We start from the raw sequence: 15,945 nt of genomic DNA, 5'->3' as shown, positions 1-15,945 counted from the left end.
CGGGGAATGGTCTTCAAGTTTGACAGCTTTATCCTTGAGTGAGTTGTCTGAGACTTTTCGTAGCCTTGTCTTTGTTTTTTGCTCTAGCTGCTTGGCTTTTGTTTTTCTATGTTCTCTGTAACAAATTCTGGCTCGTCCCTCTTTAGTATACAGAGTATTATTTACATTGACTTTCATAGTGGAATATTCTTTAATAAAAAATAACTAAAAACAATTAGTTATTAATATATGTAAAGAGCTGGGTATATTCAATTCGTCGCGTTTGGATACCCAGAGTGAGTATTTAGGTACCAAAAATATATCGGATCGGGTATCGACTAGATATTTTACACGATTTTAGAGTTTGCATATCCGATTTTTTTTGGTCTACATACAAGTAAATATATTAACTGACAAGAGTCAATGGGAGAACTCAGCAACTAAGAAATAAGATCAACGGTTGGGAACATGCATAACCCAAACTCCACAATTCCACGAAACTTCTCGGAATATTACGTTGCCAAGCCTATAAATACCCCACAACAACAAAGCCCCTCGATCTACAACAAGCAGTGAAGAATATCCTACCTCTTCAACAAAGAAAGCAAAACATCCTCTTACATCTTACAAATTACAATAGTCGTTCCATCGGAAAAGTAACTAACCATTAATGACGCCCACGGACGAGTCCTGGATGCGAGAGATGCTCGAAGCGCCGATGCCGTTGATCGGCATGTACGTCGCCTTCGCCTCACTCGCTTGCAACCTCGCAATCGCCGCCGATCTCATCCACGGCTTCCGGTCAAAGAAGCTCTGGTTCCCCTCCAACTACTTCTCCCTCAACGCCACCACCCTCGCCCTCCTCTCGGTGGCCCTCAAGCTCCCCGTCGACCTCACCACCAGCATGACCGCCGCCATCGACCGCCTCGCCAAGATCAGCAGCCTCGCCCTCGCCTCCACCGCCGTCGCCAACTTCGTCCCCTCCCTCGGCTCCATGACCGACCGAGACATTCTGGTCAACGTCACTGCGTTGACCATCCTGATCTTCACCGTCGTCGCCGACTTCTGCATACAGGCCGTCGGGACGCGGTCGTGCCTCGACCACCGCCTCCTCTTTCCCGAGGAGATCATTGCGCTCGGCCTCATGCTCCTCCTCGTCCTCGTCCTCGTCTCCACCGCCGTCATGGCGCTCACAGCGAAGAAATGCCTCGAGACTAAATATCAGGAGAAGCACAATCTAGCCGTGAGCCAGGAATATTCCGCCGTGCAGGAGGAGGTGGTTGAGAAGATGAGGAATCTGGTGAATAAGTATTGGGTGATGGCGGAGACGAGCAGCCCTCAGTTTGTGATTGCTCGCTCCTCCGCCTGCGCTTCCGCAGGCGTCATCTGCCTCGGAAACGCTCTTATCCTGGCTGAGGCTATTGTGCGCACTTGGGTGGCGCACAATAGCCTCAGCCTCAGCCAGACCGGTTCCAGCTACGGCTGCTCCACGAAATGGATTCTATACGTGCAGACCATCGGAGTGATTTTGGGCACGATCTTGACTTTATTCCGATGGTTCACAGCCGTCCGATTCAGATGCTCTGATCATAGAAGCTTGCGGATCCAATTCACAGTCGAGGATTACTGGATTCGGAAGCTTCTAGACTGCCAGGATTCTCCAATTCATCCACTGATTAAGCACCAAAATTGGAGAAGATTTTTCTACAACGTGAGAAGATCCGTTGTATGTCTGATTATCAAAGCTCAGATATGCATTGTTCTGTTTAACAAGCTCGGTTTAGTAATCTCACGCTGCGTTATCCAGAAAGTGATGGCGGTTTCCGTCTGCGAATATTTACCAAACGTGAGGCCACATTGTCTCCGCCTCGAGGGGGAGGCGGACTTGCCGGACTACATGCTTCGGAGCATCCCCAAGCAGGTGGATAAAGTTCTAGAAGAGTCTAGAAGGAAGAGGCCTACGAACCTAATCGAATTTATTCGGAATTCAAACTTCAAAGGCGTGGTGGAGTTCGACAGCCTTGAAGTTGAAAGCATACACACGAGGGAGCCGAAGAACTGCTGGTCTCTTGCTGTGTTCACACACGCATCCATTGCCGTAGCGCTGCCTCATGTCGAAAAAAGCAAAGTCGATCAGCTCGTGAAAGACGTAAGCGACGGCCTTCTCTTGGTGAAGACTGTGGAAGAGAGCTTTTACAGCAACGAAGAGTGGAAGAATATAAGGAAGGCTGCTGATTTGTGGCTTAGAGTCGATCTGTTTCGAAAATGGCAGGAAATCGACCTAGCTGAGATCAGTGCAAACAGTCCAAACTGTAAACACGCGCTAGAGAGGCTAGCGCGTGAGAGCAAAACGGTTGCGTCTGTCTTGAAAACAGACGTGCCGGAATGCCCTATGTTCAACCCTGCGAACTGGGAGCCAAGCATCATCGCGGCGAACTCAATGTACAGGATCAGCACCACGATTTTGAACAGCTGTGATGAGGAGAACGCCATCGGAGATGGTGAGGAATTGTTCGATCGGTTGAGTAGGATGATCGCGGACATTTTGGCGGCGTGTTTCACCAATTTAGGGCGGGTGATAGAGAACAAGTGTCACGTGACAGGGATTGAGGAGAGAGAGAGGAGCGTGCGGCAGGCTGCTATTCTGTTGGGGAGAAGTGAAGAGATTCTCACTATTTCAGCAAATCGCGGTCTTCCAGCTGGATTGAATGCCGCTGCTGCTGCGTATGTTGAGGAATGGGCGATGCTGCAGGAGAGGGATGTGATGAGTTAGGGAGCAATGCAGCCGGAGATGGAGATGATTAGTACTAGCGTGATGCCACCGGAGATGGAGAGTACAGGCGCGGAGCTGCAGGAGATAGGTGATGAGTTCGAGCGCAATGCAGATGGAGATGGAGGAGACGAGTTTGGGGGCGATCACGAATGTAGAGGTGGCTGCGGCTCGAGTATGGATGAGCATCGGATTTCTGTCTATAGTCCCTAAAATCACGAACTTATTTGCATGAACATAAGAGCATCTCCAATAGCTTAGGACGTCAAATAGCCCTCAAATAGCCTTCACACTGCCACATCATCAGCACTACAATTCTCCTGACACATCAGCTTGCCACATCAACTGGACATCAAATAGCCCTCACATAGCCTTCACACTACCTATCCACATCACTAATAACAATTATATAATTTAATTTACAATCGTAGCAACATACGGAATTTAATTTACGAGACAAATACGGAAAAATTGAATAATACTATTAAAATTTTTTCATTTCGTTTTTAAATCCACGGAATTGAAATAATTATAATCAATACTCTTAATTAATTCAAAAGGGTATCAGCCCAACCCTTCTGGGCCCAAAACAAATAATTAAGATTGGCCCAATTGCTTTAAAACAAAAATCAGCCCCAACTCCTTTAAAAAAATCCTTCCATTCTCGGTCAACTCCTTCTTCTCCCTCTCGGTCAACTCCTTCTTCTCCATATTTCCACTTCCATTCTCCATTAAAAACAGTCGAAAAATTAAAAAATAAAATAAAATAAAATTGGACGCCGTCGGCGTGGGCACGCCGATTGTGACGCCTATTTAGCCGACGCCGATTTCGCCGACGCCCAATGGTTCGGCGTCAGACCGGCGTCGGCGAAAAATCGGCGTCGCCGGTCTGACGCCGGTTATTGGAGATGCTCTAAATAGTGGATAGAGATGTCATCTACTTTTCCAATAGTACTTAATTTCCTACTTACGATTTAAACTTCTGACCAAATTAAATTAGGTTAAGTGAAATTTGGTGGTAGGATTGAGTCATTTCATGGCATTATAGATTGATCAAATGGATCTCTTGCTTTTATACACTACAAAAAAAGGCTATTTACCGAGCACCATTACCAAGCACAATTAAATATGCTCGGAAAATAGCGAGCACCTTCAACTATGCTCGGCAACATACCGAGCACAAATGAAGGTACTCGGCAATATCAGAAACAGGAGTGTTAACTCCGAGCAATTTCGGAGCAGGTCAACGTGCTCGGCCTGGCAATCAATCAACAATGGCAAGCACCATTTATTTGCTCGGAGAATGGCGAGCACAAAAGATGTGCTCGGGATATATTTGCTCGGGATATATTAAAATAAAGACTTATGAAATTATTCATAGAATATATACATTTTCCACTTATTTAACAACAACAACAATTTAAAACATGTCAATATTACATATCAATATTATGAAGCAATACAATATCTCGTAAAATTTGCATTCCTTCACCATAAATGTGTATGAAAATATTAAAATTTATTTTAGACATATAATATGATAATATATATATATATATATATATATATATATATATATATATATATATTAAAAGAAATGCTGAGAACCACACATGTGCTCGAAACATGCCGAGTACCATACACGTGCTCGGAAAATATACAAAAAAATAATTAATAATTATTCAACAACAAGAAGAATTTAAAAGATTATAAATACTACATATCAATATTTTGAAGTAATACAATATCTCGGAAAATTTGCATATAGATCTTTGACCATAAATGTGTATGAAAACATTAAAATTTATTTAAAACATATAATATGCTATTATATTTTTAAGAAATGCCAAGTACCATACACGTGCTCGGAAAATATACAAATAAAATAATCAATAATTATTCAACAACAAGAAGAATTTAAAACATTATAAATATTACATATCAATATTATGAAGTAATACAATATCTCGAAAAATTTGCATATAGATCCTTCATCATAAATGTGTATGAAAATATTAAAATTTATTTTAAACATATAATATCAATATTTTTAAGAAATGCCGAGCACCATATATGTGCTCGGAAAATGCCGAGTACTATATTCGTGGTCGAAAAATATACAAATAAAATAATCAATAATTATTCAACAACAAGAAGAATTTAAAACATTATAAATATTACATATCAATATTATGAAGTAATACAATATCTCGAAAAATTTGCATATAGATCCTTCACCATAAATGCGTATGAAAACATTGAAATTTATTTTAAACATATAATATCAATAATTTTAAGAAATGCCGAGCACCACATATGTGCTCGGAAAATGCCGAGTACATACATGTGCTTGGCAAATGCCGAGCACAGTATTAGTGCTCGGAAATATTAAAAATATATAATTAATAATATTCAACAACAACAATAATGGTTTAAAACATGTCAATATTTTTTATTAGTGCATAGAAATATCTCAAAAAATTTGCATATATAAAAATTTGCGGATCAATCACAATAAATATTAAAATTTATTTTGATCATAAAATATAAATATTTTTAAACAATAATGCCGAGCACCATATATGTGCTTGGAAATATGCCGAGCCAATATATGTGCTCGAAAATATTAAAAAATATATAATCAATTGTAATATTCAACAACAACAATAATGGTTTAAAACATGTCAATACTTTTTATTAATGCATAAAAATATCTCGAAAAATTTGCATATATAAAAATTTGAGGATCTTTCACAATAAATATTAAAATTTATTTTGAACATAAAATATAAATATTTTTAAACAATAATGCCGAGCACCATATATGTGCTTGGAAATATTAAAAAATATATAACTAATAATATTCAACAACAACAATAATGGTTTAAAACATGTCAATATCCCGAGCATATAGAGGTGCTCGCAATCCTGAGCACATGGAGGTGCTCGCCTATCCTAAGGCATGGTTGACCAGTTCGCCGAGCACCTACAATCGCTCGGAGAAATATTCCGACGAACGAAATACCGACTACCTAAAGTGCTCGGAATGTGCTCGGTATTTCCCGTTTACCGAGCACTTTCACCCTTTATTCCGAGCACTTTGGTGCTCGGTAAATAGCCTTATAGCCTTATTTTTGTAGTGATATTAACGATTGTAGTATGTAGTTTCTATTGGGTTTTGTCATGATCCAACGACTTTTTGTTTATAGTAGTACTCCTTATCATAAATCCTTCCCTATCTCTTTATTTTTGTACGGTCTACAATACTCCCTCCGTCCCACATAATTTGACCCAGTTTTCCATTTCGGGACGTCCCACATAATTTGACCCATTTCACTTTTATCATTTTTAGTAGTGGACCCCACATTCCACTAACTCATTCCTACTCACATTTAATTATAAAATTAATATATAAAAGTAGGACCCACATTCCACTAACTTTTTCAACTCACTTTTCATTACATTTCTTAAAACCCGTGCCCGGTCAAAGTGTCTCAAATTATGTGGGACGGAGGGAGCAATTTTTATGCGTAGATATTAATGACTTAGTCATGTTGGTCGATATCTGTCTAATAAATGAGATGGGTGTACTTTTGGAGCTACTATCCTTTCATCTCTTGGTCCATAATTTTGAAATAAATGCTTTATCATGTAGCATTGGACCTAATGATGTCAATATGCCATTCCCGGCTTTTAATTTTATTGGTAAACAACAAGTGAATGGTCTAATCATCAACAACCTTCTTATGTCGTCTTTATTAATATTTCAAACTTTGTACAATTGCAAGTAGTATTGTGTTTGGAACATGTGGCGGATGCCGGTGGATCGGTCGATGCCATGAAGTTCGAAAAATTTCGTTAAAATTGGCCTTTGTTTGAAGTTGGTACTAACCTTGTGGTGCAACAGTTTCATCCTAATCCTTTAGAACTGGGGCTCAACTTTCGTTTTATATTTAACATCTTTTATCAGCAACATCACCGGAAAAATTCTATTTTTGGTAATGCATGTTAATAGAATTCCATTTTAATGAAGGGTTTTAGTTGTATTCCGACTCAGGGAGTGACGCATAACCATCATACGTCGTTATTTAGTGACGCATAAGCATTATGCATCTTTAAAGACGCAACACAGTTGTGCGTCTTTCTTAAATGATGCATAACACTTATGCGTCTTTTCTTAGCAACGCATAACACTTATGCGTCTTCCGTCGGGTTTTAAAACAGACAGAAGGCTTCGCAGCACAGAGCAGAAGCAGTGAACCAAGCGAACAAACCGGCAGAAATCGTCTAGGGTCGACTTCATCCGACGAATCCCAGCAATTTTCGGCGAATTTCCATCATTTTCAAACATATTCCTGTAATTGTTCTTCAATCTGGGTAAATACATCCTTTATTGCGTAATTTGTGCAGGTTTTCCGTAATTTAGAAAAATTAGGGTTTATGAAGAAATTGATGGATTTTTGGTCGATTTTTGTTGTTTTGTTGCCTATTTGTGTATTTCATATGCATATAATTCAATGGGTAGAAGTAAGTGATTCAATTTTCGTACTACGATAAAAGCTCATATGCTCCACCCTCGCAGATGATCCGATACCACAGTCAAAGTTCATTTGTTCAACCCTCGCAGATGATCCAATACCATAATCAACAACTGGTGGGATTTCTGAACTCCTCACATGTGAATACTCAACAAATAATTCAATACACCCACTTGAATTTTGAGCATTGTTGAACATACACATCACACTTTCATCATTGCAAATCACAGAACATGTATAACTCATACCGGAAGCAAAGACTATACATTGTCTCGATAATAATTCAATTGTGTGTTGGTTCATATCTATTCTCATCGCATCATAGATCATTGCTACCAATTCAGAATAAGAAACACATGAATTTAATATGATGGAGCTCCTCGCACGAGGTGGTTCATAACCAATACCCATATGTGGTAGTTGAACTACTCTACCACCCCAATACAAACTCACAAATACTTGTATGATTTCTGCATCAAAAACATTTCAAAAACAACAATTATGGACATTTTTCATATAAGCTCTAATTTAATAAATTGGGTAAAACTAACAAATGAAAGCAAAATAAACATGAATAATGATGAATGTACCTAAATTGAAGAACAATTACCGGATCTTATGGAGAAAACGTTGGAACTCGCCGGAAATCGCCTACACCCGAGAGAGGAAATTCTATGCGCTGCATCTGCCTTCCGTGGGCTGTTAAACCTGACTGAAAGACGCATAAGGGTTATGCGTCATTACAGTAAGACACATAATGGTTATGCGTCTTTATCGACACATAATGGTTGTGCGTCATTATCCAAAGACGCATAAGGGTTGTGCGTTTCATTAATAAAGACGCATAACGGTTATGCGTCACTCCATAAGTCGGAAGACAACTACACTCTTTCATTAAAATGGAATTTTATTACTAGCCTTGAACAAAAATAGAAAGAACTCCAACATCACCCCACTTCCTCTGCATTTCAACGTTATCAACGACTGTTTTCATTATACGTGGCATATAAGTTGCGCTCCTGGATCAATGATCATTGTTGGGACCAGTGGCGGACGCAGAAATATTTATCGATAGGGGCTGGAATTTCTAAATTTTATTCTAAAGTATATTTTTGAGTGATTTAAATTATTTATAGGGGCTTTTACATAATAATTTGTATTAAACTTGAATAAATTTAAAAAAAATCAATAGAAAAAAGTTGAAAAAATAATTTCATTGAGGGCTTTAGCCCCTCCTCCCTATTACTTACTTGGGTCCGCATGTGGTTGGGACTACGGCAACGGAAGACACGGAAAATAAACAGGTCCTTATGGATCTATTTAGGTGATTATGCATTCGAATCCAATTTTATACAATTAAACTAGATCTATAGATGAATACATCAAAATACAGGTAAACATGCAATTTGATGTATATATATAATTGTTACCTCTTGATCCATCATAGGATCGACGTTGCTAGCTGCACCATCCGAAGATCCTTGATTTATCGACCACGAATCTTCCATACTATTCCCACGTCCTTGATTATTCATCCGTGTGGGCGGATCTCGAACAATCAAATAAAAGTGATATGAGATTTAGGGAAAACCAACCACAAGCACGAGATTGCCTTGATCTAATCCTATGAATTAGGATAGAACAAGAACAAAACAAGAACCCTATTATCCCACGTGCTAGGGCACAAAAATCGAGATCAAAAGGGAGATAGAGAGGCGCTGACTTGGGCGGCTAGGGCTAGGGTTTCCCATCTCTTCACGATTTATAAGCTTGGACTTATTGGGCTAGGATGAGGATCCATGGAATGAAATAGATGTTGGGCTCACCCATTATATAATATTGCACTCCCATCTAAATCACCAAATTACAAATAACTTGGGTCCACTTTATTTTATAATATTTCCCGCGTTTAAGATTATCTTAATCCATCAATTTAATTCTTTTGTCTGCTACGTGACTTGAATTAAATTAATTCTCCAAAGAGTTTTTCTAGTTTGAAATTTTATTTATTATTCGTGGAATAAAATTCCAATTGCGCAGATTTCTAAATAATAAATTCATTTTTCAAACACCTCTTGGGGATTTAATCATACCACACTGGGCATGCGAATTCTATAAAATAATATTCCAATACCTTCATGCTATTCAATTACTACCACCCAAGATATCATGTTTGAGTTACGTACAAACTCTCACATATTGATAAGTCAAAGTGGTGTTTGATTAAATAAACTATATTGATATTAATTTCATAGACTAGAAAATACTAAAATTTTTGAAATATATTCTTTCAGTAGATAGCAATAAAGAATACATTTCGTATTAGATCCTTTCAATGTTTTACCACACCGGTGTTACTAATCTCTTCTTAGGTAAGAGAGAATTATCACAAACACCGCAACAATACCAATAGGTAGGCAAAGCCAATCTAGGTTGTGAATACGTTTTTCTTCTTACTAGATCTGGCCAAGTCCCCTACTGGAAAACTCATGAGAAATCATCGAATTTCCCTACTTTGACCTTCTTAGTAAGAAGGCTTAGACTTGTTTATTATATTTCAATAAATAAACCATTATATTATATTATTTATTCTCATAATTAAGTAGGCAAGTTGACGTGGCGTTTCTCGTATACATGCACAAGCTGACTGTACGAAGACATGTACACTCGAAGCATCTTTTAGTATACAAATCCCAACCATCATTGCATGCATTTTGTACGATGTTACTGATTGACTGAAAGTCAACTCTCTCGATTCTATATTTAAAAAAAATTAGACAGTTGACTGAAACACGTCATTTTTCTTTAATTGGTCTTAACCACTTTTCATATGTTTCATTTCATTTTATTTTCCTTTTCTGAGGTTGACAAATAGGCTAATAGGATACATTATGATGTATAAATTAACAATTTTTTAATATATAGTACTCCAATGCTAATAGTCTTGTTTTTATATTTGGCATGTTACAAAAAGCAGTCTCTTTTTTTATTTTTGGCAATTTTCTCGTTGTACGCAGGAGGTATTCGACGTTTGCTTTGCCAGATGTTACTCCTCCCTTTTTTGAACATTAATTCATGCATGAGTGTTTTATACAATGCTCATTTTTTACCTCTTCCATTTTCCGAATTATTTTGAGGTTTTATAAAATGTTTAAAGATAATGTCACTGGTTTTTTTATCGACCCCAACTAAAAAGGGGCCGCAAACAGTTGTACATTTTCAGATAATGGGCCGAATTTAAAGGCTAGAAATATGATTGTTTTAGCTTCTTTTAAGGCCCATTTAACAGAACGCTGTTAAAAAATTTCGGGGACTCGAGTTTTCTTTCTCTTTATCAAATTGGAGAGAAGCTGCGTTCGCAATCAACGGAATCCGGCCAGATCAAACGTGGGGATGGACGGACGGCGAGTTACGGCTAATTACTTGTACCGTTTCCTTCTCTTGATTCATTCATGAAATGCATTTAATTGAGGTTAACATTTTGATATGATGCTTTTAATTCAAGCCATGGCTGCTGAAAACAAAATTGAATTAGATTATATAGATAAACCCTGGTTATTTAACTAATCCCCATTGTTGAAGGAAATGCGATTCTCCTGTTCATGTGGATCGTCCTTATCTTCCGATCCGATCAATGTTCGCCGTTCTTCAATATAAGCTGCCTTTTGTTAAATTGAGGCTAACATTTTGATATGATGCTTTTAGTTTCTGCTATGGCTGCTGAAATCAGATATCGTTAATCAAAGCTTGTAACGGGAAAACAAAATTGAAGTAGATTACATAGATAGAGTTGTTTAACTAATCCTCAATGTTGATGGAAATGCAATTCCCCTGTTCATGTAGATTGTCCCTGTCTTCCAGTCCGATCAATGCTCGCCATTCTTCGATGTAAGCTGCCTTATTAGGATCGAGGATAGGAAATTCGCGTTGCTGTAGTAGTTCAATGATCTCCACCGTTTCACCTAGATATTTAGCTGCTTTTCGCACACCCTTCTCCCTCTCCTCAATGGCATCACGGTGGCATTTGATGGTGATTGCTCGGGGTAGATTCGTGAGGCACGCGGCCAGTATGTCCGCAATCATGATGGATATTGTCTCGAACAGTTGCTCATGAGTTTTGTTGCCTCCGTGGTTGAGAAGAATTGTTTTGCTCATCCTGTACATTGCGTTGTCTGCAATGGCCTCCGGGGTCCAGTATGCTCGGTTTTGCAGTAGGCAGTATTTGGAATTAGTCACGAACTTGTCGACCTTTGCTTTAGAATCTTGATGGAACTGGTTTAGTATTTCTTCTGCATTCTTCCCTCTCAATGATTTCTCACTGAGATCCTTGTTCTGCCGAAACTCAACGTCTATGGTCACTGCGTCTGCTGCTGCTCTTATCTTTGCTAACTGGCTTTTACTGTCTAGTAGTTTGTCTATGAACTTCACATAGCGGAGCCCTTCAATGACTCCGCGAATCAGGCTTTTGGATTTCTCCCTTTCCACATTCGGGATCGTTTGTGCAATGCAGGCCAGAGTGGCAACAGGAAGAGACCAGCAATAAGGGAGTTGTTGAGGATGCAGAGGCGGAACTTGATTGCTGTCAAATTCCGTCACCCCTTTGAAGTTGTGAGATTTGGACAGTAGATTCAATAGGTTTCTTGTTTTCCTCTTCTGACCTCTTTTGATGTTTGCATCCACCTCTTTGAGGATGTTGCTCAGTGTTTCTGCTGGCAGCTCTGCCTCTCCATCGAGCTGAATAACGTAGCGCCTGAGGTCCACCTCGTCAGAAACTTGCCTCCCCCTTGAACTTGTGATGTAATCGAGGCAGGATTTGATTGGCTTTGTCGCGCAGGTGGAGACAGCGAGGACTAGTTTGCTCGCCCGAACAATTAGATGTTGAGTAGAAATGCTGAGTTCCAGAATTAGTCCTTTGAGAGCATGGAGTATTTTTCTACTTTTTAGATGTTGGATTTTTGCAGATAATGACCTCTGTCTCCATTCCACCAGCTTCAGAGTCCAGTAATCCTCAACAGTTAATGCATATTTCACTGTGCTTATGCAGCTGGTTGAGGTTCTATACCTTATGGCGACGAGCCATCTTGATGCCGGAGCAACGGTACCCACGACCACTCCAATAGTATGCGACAGCACAACCCCTATTGTTGACTCCTTGTAACTTGAAAGCGTCTGATCAAATAACCCCTCCCGGATCGCAATCCATACCACGGCCTCCACCAGAATAACAGCAATGGTCAAGCTCACGATGCCTGACACAGTGCTTGTCACGGAACGAGCTATCACGAATTGAGGGCTACTGGTCTCCGCCATCACCCAGTATTTCTTGATCAACACCCTCAGTTTCGTCGTGCTTTCCCTCCTCACATCGACCAAAGATTCTTCTTCGGCCACTGCTGAGTTACGCGTGTCATGGTACCTCGCCTCGAGATACTGCTTGGTGGACATGATTGTGAGAGCGGATGACATGACCATGATCAGCAACAACAGCATCAACCCCATAGCCACAGATTCTTCCAGAAACATGCGCCTCACGTTGAGATAGGACCGCATTTGGATGATCTGGATGCACACGTTCCCCGCGATGGTGATCACCAGAATGCTTAGAGCCAGCACGTTCGTCACTAAGCTCTTGTTGTCCATGGACCCCAGGGACGTCAAGAAATTTGCCATGACGACTGACATGAAGGCGAGGCTGCTGACCTTCGCGAGACGGTCTGTGACAGAGTACATCTTGGTGGTGAGATCCACTGGGAGCTTCATCGCCACTGCCAGCAACGACAGGAAGGCGGAATTTAGGGAGAAGTATTTGGATGGGAACCAGTATTTCCTGCTCCGGAGTCCGTGGAAGATGTCGGCAGCCATGGCGAGCGTGCAGAGCGTTGACGCCATGGCTGCATACGCTCCTATCCACGGCATTGGCCCCTCGAGCTGCTTCACCAACTTCGTGTCGTCGAGTGGCATTTTCAAATACAGTCAGATGTGAATTTATGTGAGGATTGTTGATTAGGGATGAAGTTTGAAGGGATTGATTGCAACTTGCAAGACTACCAATGCTATCTATATATAGAGAGATGGGATGCGACTTGCGAGTATGAAGATAAGACTTTTCATGGCAACAAAAACAAGTCATCTTTCATTTTATGACTATTGTTACGGAATTTGTCTGTGTTGCACCTAATATACTGAAAGAGAGATGATGACTTCATTTCATATTTTTGGAATGTGGCTCTTTTTCTACTCAGCCCATTTTTATAAATGATAGTATTCAAGTAAAATATGCATAAAATGTGTGCATTGACTTATAGTATAAGTCTTCTATGAAGACAAACATATATACACGGACGCATGAAGACATATCTTTAATTATTTTAAAATAAAAATAACATAGAATATTTAATAAAGAGGTATCAATCTAGCAACTCATGGCCCCATGTTGGACTGGTCACAAGAATTCTTGTTATGGGCTACACCAATAGAATTATTTCATTTGATTATCAGGCTCTTCGTCATATAATTTTCATGGTTAATTACATTTTTATTGTGTTAGCAATCAATGAATGCATTAGATTATCAGATTGTCAAAATGGCCTTTTAGCATCCAAAATATGGATGCGATCTAGATTTGTTGATGAAATATGTATATTGGATGGCAATAAGTCAATCCGGTTAGTTAGTCGGGTTGTTGAACTATTCGATTATGAGTAATTTGTGTTATATTCCCTTCATCTTATTCAAGACTCATCATTTCTTTTTAGTTTGTTTCAACTTAGTGTTTATTCATTCATGGGCAAAAATTTCTCTTTTCTATTTTTAAAATATTCAATTTTTGTTTTCTTAATACTTTATTTACACTCAATAATTCCACCTAAATCCTAGTATCATTTAAGAAAGTGGCTATCATAAATGGGACACATATTATTTTGGTTATAAATTGATAACAACTTCATGTTTCGTACCAAATCTTGCTCGAAAATTTCATGATTTTACAAAACTAATACTGTATATTCTCCTTGATATATATCTGTAATAAATGAATACATTCACAAATGAATGTTATATCGACTTAAAATTAATATGCATTAACTCTTGGTGAGATGAGAATACATTATTCCTGAATAATTATCTTCAATACCAAATAGTGAAATGATAAGTTTAACTTTAAAATTTTGGTCAAAATATAATTTCACACATACTTAAACAATATCAACTTTGAAAAGATTGAATCTTTTTTTTAAAAAAAAACTAAAACTGAGAAAACACACATTTTTGGGTCAGCTGGAGGTTGGATTAATTTCGAGTCAACCCTGTTGGATTGCAGAATAAAATAATTTCATTTTCGAAATAAAATAATTATATAGGTCCCTAACAATCAACCCCTTTGGGTATACATCTTTTGAAAAACTTTTATTCTATAAATTTATAAAATATTGAAATTAAAATAGCGAGTAATCTATAAAGGCATAGACTTCCAACAAATTGTTGCACTCCCTACATAATGGGGCCATAACAATATTCTCTCTGATAATATATTAATTTTTCAGCGAAGGAAAAATGTATTTTATCTTTCACACAGTAATTCAAGTGAAGAATTGGGTCCAAATTATTGTACTCCATAATAGTAATTGATATTATTAGTTACAGTAGTGGTTGTTTGAAATAGAAAAGTAATTCCTTGTTTTAACATTTTTAATATATTTTCAATACAGGTACGTCACCATGATTGACCGGAGTCAAATATTTGAATTTTTGTTAAGAATGCGTTGACTAAAATTCATACATATTTTTCTTTATTCAATCTTAATCAAAGTACCTTGATATCCCTTTTCTTGTTTCATTTTATTAATCCCTTTTTTCCATTTTTTTGGAGCTTAGCTGAGTAATAGCACGCACTTTAGATATATAAATTCTCAAATAATACTAGTAGCTAAACACTAGTATGAATCCATTTAGTCTATAAAAGAGTTATTGGGTCTATATAATACTGCAACAAAAAGAAAGTGTATTGTTTGAGATAAAGTTATAGGGCCTTTAAATGCTCATGTGTCCAGCCCAATTAAGTCATAAATGAGCCCAAGTAAATCATCATAACAATTGTGATTGGTCATATTGTCGGTAAATTCATACTTCTTCTATCTTATCCCTAAATAGTACGCACTATTTTCTTTTTTCGTCCATCCTCGTAGCCCCAAAAAGTATTAACATTCCAATTATAAAAATTCTCTTCTGTCTAATGAGATGATACTCATTCTCCCCTAACAATACTAAAAAACTTTTTATATCTATTTCTCTCTCTTACTCTATCAATAATGCATTAAAATTCGTACTGAATTTAAAGTTTAGGGTCGGAGAGAGTAAATTTTATTAAATCTTGGTTTATAAAGCAATTTTTAAAATCAGTCGTGAGACTCATGAATTTTCTTATTAATTGTCTTCTCAGCTTTCCTAATTTTTTTTAATTTCCTATTTGTAATAGTGTGTTGTTTATTTGACAAAAACACATTCCAAATACTTCATATGACAAAAACACATCTTGAAGCTATAAATATTAAGTCGAAATGGAATCGAAGCCTGTAATAGGCTTGTTTCTACAAAGCACTCCAACTGTTTGCGGAAATACCTCACTCAAGATCAATGTCTTTTGCTCGAATTAAAACCTGC

At 38.1% G+C, this 15,945-nt stretch overlaps 2 protein-coding genes across 2 annotated transcripts; one reads left to right on the top strand and one right to left on the bottom strand.

The window, feature by feature from the left end:
• The first annotated feature begins 649 nt into the window (after positions 1 to 649).
• On the top strand, positions 650 to 2,752 carry LOC121787806. The gene has a single exon (XM_042186648.1). It carries the CDS (start codon positions 650 to 652, stop codon positions 2,750 to 2,752), a length of 2,103 nt encoding a protein of 700 aa, XP_042042582.1.
• An 8,333-nt stretch (positions 2,753 to 11,085) lies between these two features.
• On the bottom strand, positions 11,086 to 13,248 carry LOC121787805. Its single transcript, XM_042186647.1, has one exon. The coding sequence runs from the start codon at positions 13,246 to 13,248 to the stop codon at positions 11,086 to 11,088; it is 2,163 nt and encodes a 720-aa protein (XP_042042581.1).
• Positions 13,249 to 15,945: the final 2,697 nt, after the last annotated feature.

Source organism: Salvia splendens, chromosome 22 (genome assembly GCF_004379255.2).
Source record: "Salvia splendens isolate huo1 chromosome 22, SspV2, whole genome shotgun sequence".
Lineage (NCBI taxonomy): Eukaryota > Viridiplantae > Streptophyta > Magnoliopsida > Lamiales > Lamiaceae > Salvia > Salvia splendens.
The sequence above is the reverse complement of the archived record's forward strand: the minus strand, read 5'-3'. Positions and strand labels throughout refer to the sequence as shown.